The 22,481-nt window shown below is 42.0% G+C and overlaps 1 protein-coding gene across 1 annotated transcript in view; it reads right to left on the bottom strand.

The window, feature by feature from the left end:
• Positions 1 to 15,980, bottom strand: part of LOC114606100 (uncharacterized) — a 41,974-nt gene extending 25,994 nt beyond the window's left edge. The window contains exons 1-3 of the mRNA XM_028747861.2: positions 15,306 to 15,980; positions 10,577 to 13,027; positions 5,064 to 5,243 (exon numbers count right to left, since the gene is read on the bottom strand). Coding sequence (XP_028603694.2) covers positions 5,064 to 5,243; positions 10,577 to 13,027; positions 15,306 to 15,363 — 2,689 coding nt within the window. The 5' untranslated portion in view covers positions 15,364 to 15,980. The remainder of the gene's footprint in view (positions 1 to 5,063; positions 5,244 to 10,576; positions 13,028 to 15,305) is intronic.
• Between the last annotated feature and the right edge of the window lie 6,501 nt (positions 15,981 to 22,481).

Raw genomic sequence — 22,481 nt, 5'->3', positions numbered from 1 at the left:
GGAGGACCATCAAACCTTGGTGGGCTGCCATGCATAGTTGATATGATGCCTTCAACTTGGGAGGTCACAAGTTGCACATCTAGCCAATTTAGTTTTTATATTCAAGCTAGAAAATGTGGGGAGGGGAGGAAGTATTTGGTGTCACACAATCTATTTTCCCTTTTTGTTACCCTAGGAATCTAGGACACACTAATTTCTACGTCTGCATAAAATCAGAAAAGTGGCTCAAAGACAGACTTTTCCCCATCCCACTGAAGCTCCATTGATTTAATGCCCCACTCCCCAGTTCAAGTTGTCTGACCTCCTCAAACAAGCACTCTGATGCATTCTTCTTGCTTAGGAAAACAGATGAGGCTTCTGGAGATTCAGTATTATGAGCCAGTATTCAGAGATGCTCGTTAATGTCAAGAATAGAAACTGGCAAGCAGCGGGTGTGTGTGGGAAGGAAAAAGTGAATCTATAATAAGTAATATCACTCAAGCAACGCTGGAGAGGTTTGAGCATTCGTGTTAATCTTGACTCTTCAGTTCAGGTAAAAATCAATCTATCAGAATCTCAAACTTTATTCCTTTCACATCTAGCCACCTTCCATTTTAGCCTGCTAAGTTTAGAACCAAAAGTGCCTTTTTTTGTGTGTGTGTCACAAAAGCATCTTAAAAATATTCTCTTCTTCCGCTTCTGAACACATGACTATCTTTATCATTGACCAACACATTTTGACAAGTTCTGATGACCTCCCTTATTCAGCTTAGTATTACAGAGGCAGAGTTACAGAAAGCAAACATTTCTCTGTGGCTCAGTTTTTACATGCCAGGTTTTTCTTCCCATTAGCTCCCTCCTGACAGGTAACATAACCTTAGCGTACTTTGATCATGGAACAGAAAATCACAAATATAGACTTCCACACAAAAGCCCACATGAACTTACCTTTGTGTTCCTGTTTTGACCACTGAAGGTCCATGTGCCACAAATCTACTATCTTTGTCAAAATCCACAGGCTTTAAAGCTTAGTGATTATTGTTTAGGGTTGCACTGTGTAAAGACGGAGAGGGAGTTTCCCAGGAGCAGATTTGATCATATGGATGAGTGATTCACAGTTAATTCAGTCACTCAGACAGCGCTCATCAACATGGTGTTACATAAGGCATCACAACATTGATGATGTAGCACTTCCAACTAGCAAGTCATTAGGCATGTCACATTTCTAGGTACAGGGCAGTATTTGATTTTCTAAATACATGATTCAAAGAATCATGCAGTGTGACAAGCCCAGTGCTTGTTCGTGGCATCTGCTACTGAGTGCTTTTCAATCCACACTGTACAGTAACCTTAGAATTTAAAGTCACTCCATTATACATGATACCAACTAAACCTATCTTACAAAACAATAAAACATGGATATAATTTAGACTCAGATGGGTCTGTTTGGAGCATAATGCGGCTTATGACCTACAGTACGAAGTTCTGAGTCATCATGCAGATTAAAGTTGTGCCAAACCTCATTCTGTCTGTATTTATGGACCCAACATCATTTCACTGAATGAAATCCAACTACCTCAAACTCAGAGTATATTGATTGATTTCAGTGGGTCTACTCTAAATACATCCTGATGGGGTCACGAAGAGTCGGACACGACTAAACTACTAAACAACAACATTATTTATACCCCACCCATCTGGGCGGCTTCCAACAAAATATTAAAATACAGTAATGCATCAAACATTAAAAGATTCCCTAAACAGGGCTGCCTTCAGATGTCTTCTAAAAGTCTGGTAGTTGTTCTCTTTGACATCTGGTGGGAGGGCATTCCACAGGGAGGGCGCCACTACCGGGAAGGCCCTCTGCCTGGTTCCCTGGAACTTGGATTCTCGCAGTGAGGGAACCTCCAGAAGGCCCTCAGTGCTGGACCTCAGTAGCTTGTTCAGTTGGAGAGATTCAGATCAATTCAAGAGATAGGATGCTATTCACAGAGTCTCACGGGAAAACATTTTTCTTTATAACAAAATGCAGCAGAAAGTGTCCGGGTTTGTACGCAGCCACAAGGCCAACCCATCAAACTCTTTCCTCCTTCTTAAACAGGCTACCTTGTTTAGACCTTGATGTATCCCAAGAAGGATACAGGGGCAACTCTATGAAGAGCCTATAGAGCGATAGTTCCAGATGAGTTCAAGTGAGTCAACCATGTGGAAAGTAGTTAGTCAGCCTTGGCACATGTGATTCAAGTGGGCCCACAGGACTGCCTTTGGAAGACAGTAAAAGTGGCACTCCTGCCTAACTCAGTTACAGTACTGCTGCCTGGTTCTTAGTTCAGACGAGTAGAAGGAAAGCCCAGCAAAGAACTAGAGCAGCTTCCCTCAGTCTGGAGACCTCCAGATGTTTTGGACTACAACTCCCATCAGCCCCAGCCAGTATGGCCATTAGGCAGGTTGATGGAAGTTGTAGTCCAAAACATCTGGAGGGCACTACGAGAGGGTAGCCTGGTCCAGAGTCTTGTATAGAAACACTCTGTTGAACTAATTGATAGGACTTGTATTACAAAAAAGATAGGCACTGCTGCTATGAGGAAAGGCAATTGATGTGCTCTTGTACAGCTCCTGGCCATTTTTTCAGTGGGGATGGCCAGGAGATATGTTCCAATAGATTGTGCATCATGTGCACCAAAGATGTGGATTTCAACTGTGCTTCAGAACAGCTTTGGGAGACATATGAAGGCTTTTGCAAACCTAACAAGGATTATGTGTGGTTTTAAAACCACACATGCACAAAATCTTACAGCAGTTTCTTGAGCTGCATCAACAGGAGTGTTCACACAATGCATTCAGCAAGTGTGCAATCTGCCTACACAAGTCCGAGCTGTACCCTTGTACAGTTATTCACATGTAGTGTTCAACGAGTGCATGGTCTATGTGCGTAAAAATTGAGCTATCATGTGCATACTCTTTCACACAAACACCTATAGATGTGTGGAGATAGATTGCACATGTGTGCAGCATAACATGTGAACAAGCCACTTCTGCTAAAATTCCCCAGGATGTCGGGAGTAACTGGTTGTTGGGTGGCTATGAGGAATGCTCAGTGAAGAGCCATTTGACAGAAACAACTTGATCTGGCTCCTTACTATATTCCACACAGCCCCCCCCCCCCCCGCACTCCTTCTGGCTTCAACTTCTATTTGGCTGGAGGATTGCTGACTATCTGCTTCCAGAGGAGTGTTTAAAGGAAGTGGTTGGGGTGAAACCAATATTCAGTCAAATAACTGCCAGATAAATGTGATTTTTGGCAGGGTGAAGCAATTGCTTTTTCCTTGTTTCATGGCTGACAGTTAATTACATTCTTTACTTGTGATGTACTCATTAGAGGAATCTTCTGCAAAGGCATAGATAGAGTGAATTAATTTTTGATTTGTAAATATTGGGATAGGTTGAATATGAGCAATGGTACAGTTGATGAATTTGGCTATTTTTGTTTTTATTTAACCGTCTCTCCCCCCCCCCCCTTCTTCTTTGGCAAATTCTGAAAATAACTGGAAAACCTCACCAATTTGTGGGGGAGGGAGGATTCCAAATGCACAAAAACATCCCATTTTCAGTGAAAAGGATACAAATAAATAACCTATATGCAACTCCTTTAGTGGTAGATGTAACAGCAATAATTAATTATGTATTTCAGGCATGCATATAGTTTCCCTAGTTTATTTTGATATGTACGTTCATCTAGTTTTACTGACCAATCGGAAGACGGCATCTGCATGTGTGCATCGAAGCGTTTGCTGTTCCCTAGACATTAGGATTCCCACTTGGGGAGCCCATCAGCCTGCACTACAAATTCATTAGGCTTGAACGCTATCCTCTTGAGACTCCAGACTAGTATATTTGGCATACTTTTAAACAAGTGAAAGGAAAGCAGAAATAATAATGAGCTAGAGGAATAACTTTTAGCCAAGAGATTATGAAGGTTAATCCAATCAGTGGAGGTCATGGAGAAAACCCCTTGAGAATTGTATCTATTTTATTTCTGCATCTGTGACACGATTCTGGAGGGGTTTTTTCCCCACACTCTTACACTGAATATTGTCTAGCTTTGTGGAAAGCCAGTAGTTGCTAGGGATCAGCGTGTATAACAGCTAGTTAAACTGTTGTACGAGGGCCTGGGAGGCCTGGGTTCAAATCTCCAATCAGCCATGAAGCTCACTGAATGACCTTGGGACAGTCGCTGTCTCTCGGTGTAATGTATCCTCTTGGAGGATAAAATATGGGAAAATGAGGGGGAGCTAGGTAAGTCATTTTGAGCTCTTTGGAGTAAAGGTAGGATATAGGTAAAGGGTAAAGGGACCCCTGACCATTAGGTCCAGTCGTGGCCGACTCTGGGGTTGCGGCCCTCATCTCGCTTTATTGGCCGAGGGAGCCGGTGTACAGCTTCCAGGTCATGTGGCCAGCATGACTAAGCCACTTCTGGCGAACCAGAGCAGCGCACGGAAACGCTGTTTACCTTCCTGCCGGAGCGGTACCTATTTATCTACTTGCACTTTGACGTGCTTTCAAACTGCTAGGTTGGCAGGAGCTGGGACCGAGCAACGGGAGCTCACCCCATCGTGGGGATTCGAACTGCCAACCTTCTGATCGGCAAGCCCTAGGCTCTGTGGTTTAACCCACAGTGCCACCCGCGTCCCTAAAGGTAGGATATAAACATAGATAAATAGATAAACCTAATTACACACACACAAACCCAGACTCTAACCCCCATATCTTTGGATAAATAGATGGAGAGGCATGCTAAAAGAGAACAGGGCCCAGATGTTCTCTCTGTGTATTTAACCATGGTTTATAAAGCTTAGAACACATGTCATGCCCATTTGTTCCTTTCATCTCTTCTGCACATGAGGCTATGGTTTTCGTACCATGTTTTGTTCAAACCATGGTTTCCCATCCCATCTAAGCTGTTTAGAACAAGAAAATGCCATGCCATGAAATGAGAGCTCCTCCCTTCAAACTGGAAGAATTTATTCATAGCTCTCTGTATAAATGTCTTTTCCTGACCAATGCAATAAATGTGGAACACTCACTTGATCCTTCTGTGATACTGCTGATTATGGAACTCCCACCAGCCGAACCACATCTCTTGCTGTTTTGGAATTGTTTCCTTCGTCTGGCCCAACGATCTACTGCTTCTTCATGGGAACTGCTGGCGTCATTTGGTGCTTGCTCATCAGACAGTATTTTGCCCGTGTCTTCCAACGCAGCAGCTACATAATTGCATAATTTGCAGGAGGGGAAAAAACCAAAGTGTATTTACTATTAAATACATGTTACAAGCCCTTTTCTACATCAGGATAAAACTGCAAGCCTACTTTTATGCGCCTAGGACTTGCCGATTGCATGCTCGGCGGTTAGAATCCCCGCGGCGGGGTGCGCTCCCGTTGCTCGGTCCCAGCGCCTGCCAACCTAGCAGTTTGAAAGCACCCCCGGGTGCAAGTAGATAAATAGGGACCGCTTACTAGCGGGAAGGTAAACGGCGTTTCCGTGTGTGGCTCTGGCTCACCAGAGCAGCTTCGTCATGCTGGCCACGTGACCCGGAAGTGTCTCCGGACAGCGCTGGCCCCCGGCCTATAGAATGAGATGAGCGCACAACCCCAGAGTCTGTCAAGACTGGCCCGTACGGGCAGGGGTACCTTTACCTTTACCTTTAAATTATGTTGAAATGAGAGATTTACTTCTGCATACTTTCACAGAAGGGATGCGGGTGGCGCTGTGGGTTACCCACAGAGTCTAGGACTTGCCGATCAGAAGGTCGGCAGTTCGAATCCCTGTGACGGGGAGAGCTCCCATTGCTCAGTCCCTGCTTCTGCCAACCTAGCAGTTTGAAAGCACGTCAAAGTGCAAGTAGATAAATAGGTACCGCTCCGGCGGGAAGGTAAACGGCATTTCCGTGCGCTGCTCTGGTTCACCAGAAGCAGCTTAGTCATGCTGGCCACATGACCCGGAAGCTGTACGCCGGCTCCCTTGGCCAATAAAGTGAGATGAGCGCCGCAACCCCAGAGTTGTTCGCGACTGGGCCTAACGGTCAGGGGTCCCTTTACCCTTTACCTTTTACCTCTGTCATTGCAACCCGCCCCCGCAACAAAAAAAGAAATACTGAGCATCATTTCAGAGGAGGAAGCTAGAGGCAGTATTAGCAGATACTTTTTTTAAAAAAAAATGGGAATCGCTCAATGAAACCAAAGAGGAGAAAAACCTGTCTTGAACATTTGGGGTAAAGCTTTGTTTATTGAAGTGCCCATTGTTTCTTGAGAAGGAAGAAGCAGTGGCTACTTTACATGGGTTTTGCAAACATAAAGTCTTCCCACTTTCTTTAAAGAGATCAGGATCTCCATTTGCACTCTGGATCCCAACCATAGCTGTCAACTTTCCCCTTTTTTAAAAAGGGAAATTCCCTTATTCTGAATAGGATTCCTCACAAGAAAAGGGAAAAGTTGACAGCTATGAGCCCAACATAAAACTCTGTTGCAAAGCCATTTGCTTTTATAACTTTGGACTTTAGTCCAAAGCACGGATGCCTGCAAAAACACTTGTTTACTGGAGTGAGGCTCCCACCAGAACAGGCATGAACAATAATAAATCAGTGTACAGTTTCAGTACTCTAAGCCAGGCTTCCTCAACCTCGCCCCTCCAGATGTTTTTGGCCTACAACTCCCATGATCCCTAGCTAGCAGGACCAGTGGTCAGGGATGGTGGGAATTTTAGTCTCAAAACATGAGAAAGCCTGCTCTAAGCAAATCAAAATAAAGGGTTGCATCCAATGCTAGTCCTATTCAGAATACACCCATTAAAAATAATGGACACCGCTAACTTATGTTTATTAATTTTAATGGTTCTACCCTGTGTAAAACTTAGTTGAATGCAAAATTTTACAATTATATTTGAATATAGACTGGGCAATATGTATTCAGGTGGTTCTATCTGTGTTATACACTTGCCCGTTTACATGCTTACATATTTTACAGGCACAAACAGTGCAGTCCTGACCATATATCAGAAGAAATCCCCACTGAGTTCAGTTCTGCTTACTCCCAGATAAGTTATTTGTGTATATAGGATTGCAGCCTAAATAATCAAAGCCTAGTAACTATTTCTAAGGCTATCACGCAATGAAAGAAATCTTAGTTGATAAATATATGTGTTTTAGTTGTGATTAATTGGTTAAATAGAGTGTTAAATTTGCACATTAGAGAAAATAACTTTTTAAAAATAAATTAAAAAACTGTCCAGTAGCACCTTAGAGACCAGCTAAGTTTGTTCTGGGTATAACCTTTCATGTGCATGCACACTTCTTCAGATCCACTGAAACAGAAGCCACCAGACCCTTATATATAGTGGGAGGGTGGGGTGGGTTTTTCTCAGAAGGGTAGTAGGAGATGGGTGATTGACTCAATGGGTATGGTAAACCTGTTGACCACTCTTAACGACTGCAATTATTCCTACATGAAAAAGCAAGGGATAGTATGCAGATGACCAAAAATAGCTTTAGCATATGTAATCAGACAAGAATCCAATACAGTGGTACCTCTGCTTACGAGCATCTCTGGTTACGAATCCTTTGGGATATGCACGCAGCAAACCTGGAAGTATTTTTCTGGGTTTTGCCGCACGCACATGCACAGAAGCACTCTACTGCGTCACGCGCATACACAGAATAGGCACCTCCAGTTGCAAAAACCTTGGGATCTGGCCAGAGCTCTGGAATAGATCCCGTCCACAACGGGAGGTACCACTGTATCTCTATTCAGACCAGGTCTCTCCATAGTTTTCAGTTTAGTAATAAGTTGCAATTCAGCAACTTCTCTTTCAAGTCTATTTCTGAAATTCTTTTGTAATAAGACAGCTGCTTTGAGATCCTGTATTTTTTTAAATACACTCCATTAGGATTGAATGCATGTGTCACAGTAGGCATGGGGATTTTTATCTGCTGATCTTTTACAAGTGTTTGTATTTTGAATATTCAGTTTTAAAAATAATCTTCCCTGAAATCAATTGGAATCTCTTGAAGGTTTTGAACTGAGAAATTTTACCAATTAATCTACTCAACACTGTGGATGGACTTCAATGCCACACTCTTCCAATTGTTTCACCTGCGAACGCATTCCACCTTGTCTGACTGAACTATTTCCCCTCCCCTCCTCCCATGTACTGTGCTGGAGGTTCTTCTGAATCATGGGTAGGCAAACTAAGGCCAGGAGGGCCGAATGCAGCCCAATCGCCTTCTCAATCTGACCCGTGGACAGTCCGGGAATCAGCATGTTTTTACATGAGTAGAATGTGTCCTTTTATTTAAAATCCATCTCTGGGTTTTTGTGGGGTCTGCCTGATGTTTTTACATGAGTAGAATGTGTGTTTTTATTTAAAGTGCATCTCTGGGTTATTTGTGGGGCATAGGAATTCGTTCATTATTTTTTCCAAAATATAGTCCAGCCCACCACATGGTCTGAGGGACGGTGGACTGGCCCACAGCTGAAAACAGTTGCTAGTGCTTCACCTCTGAGCTACATCTCTTCCTTACAACACAGGGTGATAGTCAACTAAGGAATAGTAAAGGTAAAGGGACCCCTGACCATTAGGTCCAGTCGTGCCAACTCTGATGTTGCGGTGCTCATCTCGCTTTATTGGCTGAGGGAGCCAGTGTACAGCTTCCGGGTCATGTGGCCAGCATGACTAAGCCGCTTCTGGTGAACCAGAGCAGCACATGGAAACACCGTTTACCTTACCGCCAGAGCGGTTCCTATTTAGACCACAGTGCCACCAATTTGCTGCAGTGTCCACTGGGAGGTGTAATCATATTGCAGGGAACTTGTTTTCATAACATTGGTTTAAACCCAGCCTTTCCCAGCCTGGTGGGATGTTTGTGTTACAAAGTCCATCTGTTCCAGACAGCACACTGGTGGGAGACTAGTTCAAAACACATAGAATCACAGAATTGTCTTGGAAGGAACCCTGAGGATCATTCAGTCCAACCCCCTGCAATGCAGGAATACGGAGATCGAACCTGCAACCTTGGCATTATCAGCACCATGCTCTAACCAATTGAACTAGTAACACACAGAAAATCAACTATGCAGGTTTTAAAGCACAAGAAAAAGAAATATTAAAGTGACAACAGTTTGCGGCAAGGAGAGGAAAACCAAGCTGCCGTTTAATAATTTAGAAATTATTCACTTTGCTGCTTCTTTAACAGGGGTGGGAGCGGAGCTTTGAGATACAGTTTTCTTCCCGGTATACACTTTCCAGAAACTAAAAACTTCCTTTCCTCCTCACAGGGAATATTTGGTTGCCTCTTTGTTTATATCCATCTCTTATTAAGCTGCCTTTGCAGCATCCTGTCCTGGAGCAGGGTTTATAAAGCCAGTCATGTGCCCTTTAGATTATTGCTGCTTCTTCTTCTTTATTTATGCCTTAAAATGTTCTTATAAATTAAGGCAGCAATGATATATGCATCAGGAATCACAGCATGATAAGGGGAACAACCAAGTATAAAGAGTGATGAAATATCTAAAATTTGACATAGGTTATGAAACTATTCTTTCCCCCCCTTTTTTTACCTTGCCATCTTTCAAGTTTCAAAATAAGCTTGACACACATCTGGAGGATAGTAAGCTGCCTTGCACCACATATAAATAACTATTTGGCCTGCTATGACGCATGGATTTAAGGCCATCTGAAGAAAGAGCTACTTGTTTGTCTGAACTGGCCTTGAAGAAATTGCAGTGTTTGGAATAAGTGCCAGGGGCCTTCCAGACTGTTGCTATTTTTACAGGTAGGATTCAACGGCACACTGGCCAATACACAATCCAAATAGATTTTATGTTTTTGCGCAACAAACCCATTCAAAAACGAAAACCTAACTTTTCATGGTCAATGATGGGGGAATGCAGTGGAAAGTGTTGGATAACAATTGCTTGGTGTAACATCAAATGGCTTCAGCTGTATGTTGTAGTGAATTCTGGGAAGTCTTTCAGGTGCACCCTCATTTTCTACAGATGCTGTCTAGGCCTAGACTCAGCCAGTGACCCCATGCAGTTCCATGTTTTAAGGAAAGATGGGCAACTCTATTTTAGGTAAGTTGCCTGACATTATTGGCTTGCTAACTTGGGAACACCACTGGACACAATTTGAAAACAACTGGATTAGAGAAAGAAATACCTTACTGAAGGATCATGTTAGCATTTTACCAACCTTACCAGCATTCCCAAGTCCAGCTCTACTTTGCTAATATGTGACATTTTGAGTTTAAAGCATACTAGTATTAATTCTACTTAGAACAACTGAGGCCTACTTTCAGAAGGCACTGGGTCAAGGAAGGTATCTGCACAAACAGTAAGATGAGGCAGCAAAAATATGTGTCCTTCAAGCAGGAGTAAAACTTGCAAGTTGTGTCTAGACTGCTCCTCCATTGGAGCTAAGAAGGGGATCCCTTTATGATTAACAAAACTGACTAGTTCTCAGAAGGACATTTCATTGCAACCCTTTGCCTTGATGCATAAAGTAAGAACAAAGTATTGTTTCCAAGGAATCTGGAAGTACTTACCTGTCTGGTTGTTTGGGGGCAAAGTGTCTGGGCTCTGGCCCAAATCCGTCTTTATTTCACTTTGTACCTCTGGTTTTTCACAACTAGGTTTGAGTAACTCCTGCACTTGATCTGTTGCTAAATGTTTTCCAGAAAGATCAGACGAACATATATCTTGTTTGCTGGAAAGCATCTCGGGTGCTTCAGTATCAGCCAAAACCTGCTCGTCTTCTGAAGAGCAAGATACAGCATCAGCCTGGGCAGAAGCATCTTGGCAATCTTCATGCATGTCTTCAGGCATCTCCTCAACTTCTGCAAAGCTCTGGGATTCATTATCAAAATCTGGTTCCTCAGCATCCAACAGAGGTGACATAAATGCTTCTCTTACGCTGCAAGGCAATAAGGGCTCCTTTTTTATTGTCAAGTCAAAAGATTCTGCCACAGACTTTCTGTCACCTTGAATGATAAGTCTTCGTTCTAATTCTCCAGTTATTACAGTCATCACTGATCTTCTCCGTTTCTTCGTTATATCAGACTCTGCAATACTCAGCTGATGATTTCCATTGGGCTGTTCTGCAGAGAATTGGCCTTGGATGCTTTCTGTAGCAGCAATGTTATTGTCATCTTTATCGTCACTAGACTGGTTTCCAGAATGCAAGGAAACTTGATTTAATAATTCTTCATTCTGTAATTCTATGTATGCCTGGACTTTGTAGTGATCACTGCTTAGAACCTCAAATTCATTTCCACCATTTGTGAGTTCTGTGTATTCCTCAGATACATCTAGTGTTCTCAGAGGCTCAATGGCTCCACATTCTTCCTTATGTTCTTCATTGGAATTGGCAATGGTATGAAAATCCTCTCCAGCCACCCAATCCATTTCTCTACAGTCCTCTATGTATTCTAAAGAGTGATCCATGAAAAAAGCATTGCCTAGATTTTCTTCCAGCTCAGCATGATACACAGTCATTTCATGGTCATACGAGGTGAAGGAATAGCAGCATTTAAGATCTCTGAGATTACCAAACAATGATGCAAAACTTGAGGAAAGTTCTGTACAGCTGGTAGGCGTATGGGCATTCTTGCTGCAAGGGTTCAATGCTTGGGTTGGCTTGGGTAGCACTTTTAAGGATAAAGATGGCATTGAATAGAAACCAGAGTCTCTTCTAGGGTGAAATGATGACAATATATCAACAGGGGTGGCTGGGAAAGAATTGCTTCTTGTGTTTTTTGATTCCATATGTGAAACACGCATAATATTCCTTGTGTCTATTAGACTGCTGTTCCTTACTTGGTGAGCATCACCCATCTCGTCACTAGGTTTCTTTCCAGCATATATTTCTCTGGAACTGCAGTCTTCTAGAGGAGATTCTCCAGTATAGCTAAATTCTGAAAAAACCATTTCTTTATAGAAATCTTTTCCATTGGCACACGCCTTCCTTCTGCCACCTTTCTCTTGACAGAGATCACTTCCTTCTCCACAATTTAAGGCAGCTGAGAAAGTATCTGACATGTTCATGTCACCTGCTGGACTTAAGGATACAACTTCAGTGGCACTATCTAAGCAGATTTCCTCAGAGTCAGCAAACTCAGCTGGTGGAGGTATTGGGGCATCCCACTCTGGACCCATGTAACTTGTGAATGATTCCTCCTTCTCCTGAAAGCTAAAATCTGACTCAAAATCTGAATAAGATTCCTCGGTGGTAGAATAATCTGTATCGCTGGACATGTTTCCATATTTTGAGCTCCAAGCCGGGCCACATTTCCTTGCTTCAACACCAGGCTCGATACTAACCCTTAGTTTCTGCTTCCTGTTGATATATTGCACCTTGATTTCCTTCCCTACAATGCTAATTGACATGGATGGATTTGGGTTACTGGCCATTTGGATCTTGCATTTCGATGGTGTCTCATATTTTCCAGAAAGATTGCTGGATGGTCTTCGCTCCTTGTGCTGCTTACAACAGTGGCCTTTATGATAACACCTATTCTCAGGACATTTCCATTTTCCAGATGCGGAGTCTGCTCCAGGAAGTGAATCTTTCTTCACTTCCACTTTCATATTAAAGGAACTACATTTCACTTCTGCTATAAATACATTCTCCGACTGAGGAGAACGCACACTGTCGGAGTTGCATTCCAGTGTAATGTTTCCTGTTGAGGTTTCTGATTCTTCAACACTTATCACTGCTAAGACTTCATCTTGCTGAGAAAAAGCCAGCAAAGGACAATCTTTTTCTTGTTTTCCTTCTTTCGCACTGTCAGATATGTTTTCTTCTTCTCTGTTTTCAAGAGCACCCTCATTGTTCTTTCTCCCATTCTCTAGTGTGCAAGAATGATTGCTTCTATTTTTGTCTGACTGTCCTATGTCCTCAGCTCCATGATTATTAGCTTCTACTGGGTGCTTATTTCCTCTGCCTTCAACACCTTCAGTGTTTTGCTGGCATCTGCAGATGACTGGCATATGTTCATCTGAAGAGTGAAAAGTAAAGGAAGAAGAACATTACTATTTTTAAAGAACACCTGGAAATCTAGGCTGGGTTGGGTGGTGGTTGTTGTTGTTTTTTGGAGAGTCAGAATCATCTGCACTATACATTTAAACCAGTATCATATCACTTTAAACAGCTCCCCAAAGAATCCTGGGAGCTGTAGTTTGTTATGGTTTCTGAGACTTGTTAGGAGACTTGTTAGGAGATCCCTATTCCTTTTACACAGCTACAGTTCCAAGACTGGTGTAACAGTCAATCCTCTTCCCAGTAGCTCTGGGAGGAGACTAGGTTCTCTTAACGACTCTCAGCAGCCCTAGCCAACAGCAATTCTCAGGATTCTTTGGGGAAAGACATGGTGGTTTAAAGTGGTATGGTACTGGTTTAAATGTATAGTGCAGACGGGGCCATAGCTGGAATGAGGATACATTGCTCATAGTCACCTGGTTTGCACAACGTGGAAAGCCAAACTTTGGTTTACCAGGACCACACAAATGTGCTGGCTCTTGGAGAGGAGTTTACACCTGCTTTGCTCTTCCACAGCCCTTGCGGAGGAGAGTGCTTTAACCACAAGCTGAAATTCAGACGGCACACGAAACCAAACCTTGACTTATTTGCCATGCTGAGCTAAAAGGTTCAGGTTTCTAGCAAATCAGCTGTAATCTGCTCCTTGGGAGCTTGTTACACGTGAGCGTGACCACTGTATATGCGGATTACATTTACAGTAAAGCTGGTTTGTAGGTTTTTGTGTTGTTTCAAACAGTCTGGAAGCTCTGATTCGACCTGAGATGCTAGGCAGCCTTTCTCAACCTGTGGGTCCCCAGATGTTGTTGAACTACAACTCCCATCACCCCTAGCTAGCAAGGCTCAGGGATGATAGTTGTAGTCCAACAACATCTGGGGACCCACAGGTTGAGAACCACTATGCTAGAGGGTCCATCATCATCAATGTGTTGGGCACACCTTGGGAAATAACAACTCTCTCAAACCACTTTTGATTGTCTCGAAAACATTGCCTGTCTCCATTGTTATTGCGAGCTTCCACAAACTCTACTAATCTTACGAAAGGTTATTTTTGGAAGCGGTGCATGCATTTATAATTGCTGACTTGCAATATGCCAAACAGTTGATTTCTCTGCGTCTCTCCCCCCCCCTCGCTGCCGCTCAACAGTACACCCCACTTATATGGTACATGCTTATTATGCTCAGCTGCTCCCACAGTTCACAAGAAGCCATCATTTGTCATACTTGGCAGCAGCTGCGTTTCCCTTGGCCCCTACACCCTGCCTGTATGAATTCATCAATAGCAACTAAGTTGTCATTACTACGCTCAGTCATAATATTCCACATCCAGAATAAATGAATTGTTATAGATCTACCAATACAAGTCAGCTGGAAAGCATGATGACTTCTCTCTCGGGTCCCTTCAATGGGTGGTCGCCTTTCCGTTTGGCAGGAAGCCGAACAATCAGTGTAATTGACCTAGCTCCACTGCAAAGGGCATGAAAAACTCTCTTTTGGTGTCCAAGTTGCGTGAGAGCCTGGTTTGCATATAGGAAAGTTTCCATGGTCTCCTATTATTGACTGGCATCTTGCCCTCCATTTAGGCCATGTGGTTAATCACAAGGGGTGATAAATATCATCATCATCAACAACAACAACATCATCAGCCCACCTATCTGCTTGGGTTGTCCCAGCCACTCTGGGTGGCTACCAATATAATATAAAAACATAACTAAACACCAAGCACTAAAAACTTGTGTGTGCTTACATAAATCCTATAAGCTCTCCATGTAAACAATCAAGAGCAAGTATATGGCATAGAAACTGCACAGTGGCATATCTGAGGACACGAAATATTCAGCGGTGACTGAACTCACTGAGAATTTGGACACTGAACTGAGCAGAGTCTGCATTTCACCTATTAAGCATAAAGTGAAAGAGTTAAAAACAGCCTTTTGAAAAGTGCATATCCTGAAACAAACTGTAATCCCACAGGGCTGAAACCTCATCTCATAAAGCTACTGCTCCCATTTATATTTTTTTCAGGAATAAATATTAGCATGAGGAACACATCAGCAATTCCAGCAGAAAATAGCTTTATGACGCTGCACCATATTGATTTCCATTATTTATCTTTGGGATGCATCCCATCCCATTCAGCACAGGCCACATTTTTGGCAACTGGTGCTTGCAAGGGAAGGAGTTTTCAAGGATCACCAACCTAGTCCCTATTATCAGGTAAACCATTGTTGCAAACTTACTTTCCCTGGTATCTGAGCTTTTCCTGCTCTTGTAGCTTCTCCTCCTTTTCCTGCTCATGTTGGAGGCCTGAATGTTCTCAGTGCTCTTCTGCTCTGCAATGGGATAGGGAGATAATCATTAGAAAGTATTCATTTTCAGGTTTGCTCTCCTCTTTGTCTCCTTTTCCAGGTCAATATCCACAGATAAGTTCAGAACTAGATAAGAAGCCCAAGCTGACAGTATGTTGAACGGCTTCACCTATCATCTGATACAGCACCAAGTTCCCTTGCAATGTTGGCAAAATGCAGTACAGTGGTACCTTGGATTACGAACCTTTCCGGAGGTCCGTTCTTAAACCAAAGCGTTCTTAAACCGAGGCGCACACTTTCCCTAATGAGGCCTCCCACCGCTGGTGTTCAGTTTCTGTTCGTCTTCTGGGGCAAAGTTCGCTAACTGGAACACCTACTTCCGCTTTTGCAGGGTTCGTTGTCCAAAGCATTCGTTAACAGGGCTGTTCGTAGACCGAGGTACCACTGTAATTGGCTGGTTCTCAATGGAACTGGTAGAGTGGATAGAAGGGAGACCAACAGCAGGTGGAGCCAGAACCAATGACAGGCAGAGCTACTTAGAATCATAGAACTGTAGAGTTGGAAGAGACCACAAGAGTCATCTAGTCCAGTGTTTCCCAACCTTGTGCCTCCAGATGTTTTTGGCCTACAACTCCCATCATCCCTGACTAGCAAGACCAGTGGCAAGGGATGATGGGAATTGTAGGCCAAAAACAGCTGGAGGCACAAGGTTGGGAAACACTGATCTAGTCCAATCCCCTGCAATGCAGGGATCTTTTGGTCAAGGTGGGGCATGAACCCAGAACCCTGAGATTAAGAGTATTACACTCCACCGACTGAGCTATCCAGCTGCTCTTAATTCTAGTTTTGTCGCCATCCTTGTCTCCACTGAGTTGTACAAAGACATCTAAGTCAAGGACCTACCAGCCAATGCTACCCCCTGGTTGTAGGCAACAAGGCAGGCAGGTGGGGCTTGCTGAGGCCAGATTGAGGGGCAATGCTCTAGTCACTGGCAAAATTTCGTATTTTTGAATGTTATGGTTGTTCTGATTCAGTTTTTCTGAAACACTATTTGAAGGCTCAGGAAGTATTAGAAATGGCCAGTGAGTCATTCACACCCCCCTGATCAGATAGATACTGTATATCTTGACAAACCAGGTTAAATCCAAACTAAGTCATACTTGGTTCTACCTGAAGCCAATGGGACCAGTTAGCCATGAATTCTGCTCAACTAATTTAGTCTGGCTCCAGATTGAACCAGTAGGTTGAAATAGTAGATTTGTTCCATTATTCCACATTAATCTGCAAACCAGAAGTTCAACACTGCTTTGCTAGATGGACCAATGGTCTGGCCCTCTCTAAGGTAGCTTCTGATGTCCCTGAATCCCCTCTCAGCCATGAAGCACACTGGATGTCCTTGGACCAGTCACAGCCTAACCTACCTCAAAGGTTATCATAGAATCATAGAATTGTGGAGTTGGAAGAGACCCTGAGGAACCTCCTGTAATGCAGGGATATACAGCAGTCCCATACAGGGATTGAATTTGCAACCTTGACATTATCAGCACCACGCTTTAACCAACTGAGCTATTGTCATGAGGATAAAATTGGGGGTGAGAACATATGTTGCCTTGAGCTTGTTAGGAGGAAAAGTGGGATAGAATAAATGAATTAAATAACACGACTTCACTGGATTTTCCCACAATGGGGTGCTTGGTTGAGCTGGAGCACCCAACACTTGACCACTGCCTTGTCAATCACTTTAGGTGGGGGAGAAACTGTAGTCCCTGAATATTATGTTTGACACTTTCTATTTTAAAAAAAGGCAGTAGCAATCATGAACAGGCATCCACTGGCTAATTTAAGAAGTGTTATTCTCTACAAACAAAAAAACATCCCTTCTAATCCCACAGGTAATTCTAGCAGGGCTCTCCCTGTTTAACCTCTCTGTTTGGCAAAGTGCTGAATATAGTGCTTTAATTACTGATTAAAATCATACAGAGCTTAGGAGCTTGCCAGGTGCCACTGTGGGCAATGCATGAAATGATTATGAGTTTCATTCAGTGGCAGTGCAATTTTAAAGTCCAAGGCATTAATTGACAGTACTGCAAGAGTAAAATATTTTATAATGTCAGATTATAAATATAAAAAGCTGCTACGGAACTCAAGATATCCGTTTTTTTGAAGGGTGTTGATAGGAAGTTTTTAGCTCTGTCACTTTTGTTGACATGGTACTTAGAAAAATCTCTATTTTTAAAAAACGGAACACTTTAACTGTCAGATGATGAAAAGATAGACTGCGTGAGTTTCCCCTCCACCCTTAACTCTTAATAGCAGAATATAGCAATATATACCTTTTTGAAAGTACAGCCATCTTAAAAGGATCAACTTAAAATGGGCGCTTTCAAAGCTCTGTACAAGTAACAGTGTGATTCATCATTCTTATGGATCGAAGAGTCACACTAATACTTTAAGCAATTTCCCCCTTAAAGAATGTCTCTAACATCTCCACTTAGGGAATAACTTTTTTATGGGCTGCACAATATCCCCCGAAAAGGTTGGCTAAACAAATCTGATAGAGGCAGAAATGGACTTCATCAAAACCAGGTGGGTGATATTTATCTATGAATTTTTCTAGGTCCGAACGATCTTGGTTTGAATGTCTGGATGCTACCCAAAAGGTTAAGCATACCCGGAACAAAGTGAATTTTGCGACATCTCCTTGGCACTTTCAGTTCACATTAAAGGGAATGTTCATGTACATAGGGAAACATCTCTCTCATAAGACCAGAATGCAGGGTCATCCAGTGAAGCCAAATGATAAAAAAACATATGAGGTGCATGAACATATTTCTATTTATTTGTTTCATGGGTTTCTTCTGCTTCCCTCTTCGGCAGCAAGGAGATGATCAGTACACTATATAAAGATATAGCAGGAGGAGGAAGAAATCATTCCAGAAAGCTTATTACATCTTACAGATGTGTTGGCTGTAATCGTGGTGGATTCTGTTGGAATTTATTAATGTTCGTTTATCACACTCTGCAAGACCATGTGAAGATCAATGTCCATAGACCATCTGCATCCAGCTCTCCTAAAAAATAATTTAACCTGGCTTCTTACAGACCTCACAGAGAAGCCCAAACTTCAGACGCCCTTCTTCTTGCCCCTGCATAAAACAGATGATCCTTTAAGAAGCAGATAAAGGTAGGTAGCCATGTTGGTCTGCCGTAGTCAAAACAAAATAAAAAAATTCCTTCCAGTAGCACCTTAGAGACCAACTAAGTTAGTTATTGGTTATGAGCTTTCATGTGCATGCACACTTCTTCAAATGCACTGAAACAGAAGTCACCAGGTCCTTATATATAGTGAGATGGTGGGGAGAGGTATTACTCAGAAGGGTGGTGGGAATGGGTGATTGGCCGATAGGTGTGGTAAACCTGTTGACGACTGTTAACAACTGCAATTGTTCTTACAGGAAAAAGCAAGGGATGAGATGGCCGAAAATAGCTTTATCGTGTATAATGAGATAAGAATCCAATGTCTCTATTCAGACCAGGTCTCTCCATGGTTTTAAGTTTGGTAATAAGTTGTAATTCAGCAACTTCTCTTTCCAGTCTATTTCTGAAATTATTTTGTAATATGACAACTACTTTGAGATCTTGTATAGAATGTCCTGGAACACTATATTGAAATGTTCTCCTACTGGTTTCTCTGTCTTGTGATTCCTGATGTCAGATTTATGTCCATTTATCCTTTGGCATAGGGTTTGGCCTGTTTGTCCAATACAGAGAGCTGAAGGGCACTGTTGGCATTTGATAGCATACACAATGTTAGAAGATGGGCAATTAAATATTCCTGAGATGGTATGTTTGGTGTTGTTGGGGCCAGTAATGGTGTTGTCCAGGTGTATGTGGCAGCAAAGTTGGCATCTGGGTTTATTGCTTTAAGAAGCAGTTTGTGTTCTTCCAATCTGCTATTAGTTTAGTGAAATCAGGTGGAATGCCTTGAGTTTTTAAAATCAAGATTTCTTGAGTTGAAAGAGTGTGAACCTTAAAAGCCTGGCAATTGGCTGCGTGAGCTCGCTAGAAGCTCCATGCAATGGTATGATAAGAACATTCTTATTAAAATACTGGCGAATAGTCTCACAGTGGCATTACTGCCAGCGGACAACACACCCAATCCTGACACACGTGTGTGCAGTCATCTTATGCAGCCTTCTAAAGAACTGCACTGGATGTCTTCAGTTGTTTTCCTTCCCCACCACCTGCCACACTGCAGGTTTCTCTTCAAGGTCCGTTGAGGCTAATGGGAATGACACTGATCCAACAATCCTCAGACATATGAATGGCCCCATTGACTTCCATAAGGATTACATGAATGAATGAGGATTGCAAGATCAAGTCCTTATCAAGCTCCTAAACTTAGAAAGTACCTAACACCCTACTTTCCTCGTCTCAAAGATGGCAGTGCTGCTCAGCCATTTACAAGATTAGACTCATGCCATATGGAAATAGTGTTCATGTCACAAGGTTATTCCCAAACAAGTAGCAGCATTCTGGCTGGATCCAGAATGAACAGTTAAGTAACAAAGAAGTTACTAATATTTGCCCACCAAATCATTCACATTTTTTCTTATGGCACCTATCATTATGTGCAATACCTGCCCTAGCATGAAACCTTATTTTATTTATAAGCTGCTAGCTTCTAAACTGCTTATTTCTGAAAAACAAGGAGAGAAATGACTTTATAATGAGGAGCATTGCCTGGAAAGAGAAGACAAACAAAATCAAGAAGAAGGCCAAAAACGACAAAAAAAAAGAAAAAAATGGAGTGGAATTTTATAAAATTATTTATAAAATAATGTGATTACTTTTCTCCTGTGATGAAAAGTTTGGTTAAAATAGCACATTTCCAAAATATGACTTTTATAGTCATAAAACATTCATAGTATCTCAGCCTTGGTATCAAAATCTGCAGTTTGTTAGACAGCTCAGTTGGTACAGCACGAGACTTTTAATCTTAGGGTCGTAGGTTTGAGGAGGAGGAGGAGGAGTTTGGATTTGATATCCCGCCTTTCACTCCCTTTAAGGAGTCTCAAAGCGGCTAACATTCTCCTTTCCCTTCCTCCCCCACAACAAACACTCTGTGAGGTAAGTGGGGCTGAGAGACTTCAGAGAAGTGTGACTGGCCCAAGGTCACCCAGCAGCTGCATGTGGAGGAGCGGAGACGCGAACCCGGTTCCCCAGATTACGAGACTACCGCTCTTAACCACTACACCACACTGGCTCTCAGTGAGCCCCACCTTACACAAAAAATTCCTGCATTGCAGGGGGTTGGTCTAGATTGTACTTGTGGTCCCTTCCAACTCTACAATCCTATGACTCTGTGCAATAAAACATTTTTCTTTCACTAAAAAAACCCAAGAGTGACCATAGCATCATAGACTGCACAAAGCATGTATCCCTTCAAAATGATCTAGTTTTACCACTCTGGTCTTTTACACCTTCCACTTTTTAACAGCTCTTCCTTTCCACTGGTTTATTCATCTCTTTCAGACTTTGCATTTTGCAGTTTTCTCCACAATACATGAACTCTTCCCCCAACAAGGGCAAACAACAACGTTGGTGGAATATGATTTCCCATGGAGAAATGGCAGCGTGGGGAAGGGATAACCTCACATCACTTTCCAAGTTTCCAATCTAGATTTTTTAATTTTAATTTTAAATAAAATGCAGCCATGGAAGAACCCAGACCCCAGAAGTTCCAATCAAGAAACTTCTACTTCACGTCTCGATTGACTCGGAACTCATCACTGAGATTAAATTTAAACACAGATTCAAACCACAGATTCCTCCGATGGATTCCTATGACAATCCCTAATTATCTTAGCCAGAACTTTCTTACCAGCTTTGCATTGACCACCAATCCAGCCCAGGTGTGTTGGTTGTATGTAGTTAATTGAAATTAATTAATTAATTGAAAAACTTACCAAATAGAGCCTGAGAAGACATCAAAACTAGTACTCTAATTAAGTGGAGTTGAAAATAATTATCAGTATTGATATTCTCCTCAGTTTTGATTCATTTCCTTAAAACAGTATGAAGACTCTTTAATTTTAGACAAAATCATAATTTTGCTCTCTAGTTTCCTGGCATCTGTTTGTCTCAGGAGACAATGGAACAGTGCGTCTTCAGGGATAAATCAAAACTGTTGTAGAATTACAGCGCTGTGGCTATAGAGACCAATGTAGGCGATACGTACCATGATGTATTGCTTTTCATTCATATTAGAGGTGCAGAGCCATGTGATGTGTGTGTTCTCTGGAGAATTTTGAATTGCAAAATTTTCCAATGCAGTTTAATTTGTATCCAAGCTTTTTCTGATGTGCTGAAGAGTGCTCCAATTTAGCATTTTTATTTTACCTGTATTTAGTATAGAAAGCTAGAAATGTTTAAACTGTTAAGTGTGACTAATATTGGACTTGCAATTGATACCTATAGATTCATTAATAAACTTATGAAATGGAAATTTTTATGTGGAAAAATAAAGCACTGGAAAATTTCCCACTTCACACTGTGGTATAAAATGTGTGTGTGTGTGTGTGTGTGAATCTTAGAATTATGAGTTGCCCTCAAAAGCAGCAGAAAACAATTGAAAGCAAATATACAGATAACTATTTTTTTTCAGAGGTGGAGTTGCATATTCCTAAATTACTAGATATCACCCAAAGCAAAATTTGAAGTGAATTTGGGATCCCACTACAGCAAATCATCTTAAAAAGTGTGGTGTACCTTTTGATAAGACTAGCAAGATGTTCAGAGGATTTACTTAAAAGTATATTCTGATATAGTCAAATTACACACTTGATGAAGTAAGCAACGATCCCAAGTACACTTATTCACAGAAGTAAACAGCATTGCATTTAATAAGATTTGCTACAAAGAAAATGGGTTAGGCTTGAACTTGCTGAGTAATTTTTTTAAAAAAACACACACTTAAAAACCTAGAACTAATTTTACTCTGAAGTTGATTAACAGTAATAATAATAATAATTTTTATTTATACCCCGTACAATATTCCAGTACAATCCTATGCAGTTCTACCCAGAAGTAAATTGGACTGAATTC

This window comes from Podarcis muralis, chromosome 11, assembly GCF_964188315.1.
Source record: "Podarcis muralis chromosome 11, rPodMur119.hap1.1, whole genome shotgun sequence".
Taxonomy (NCBI): domain Eukaryota; kingdom Metazoa; phylum Chordata; class Lepidosauria; order Squamata; family Lacertidae; genus Podarcis; species Podarcis muralis.
Note: the sequence above shows the minus strand (reverse complement) of the source record. Positions and strands in the feature narration are given on the sequence as shown.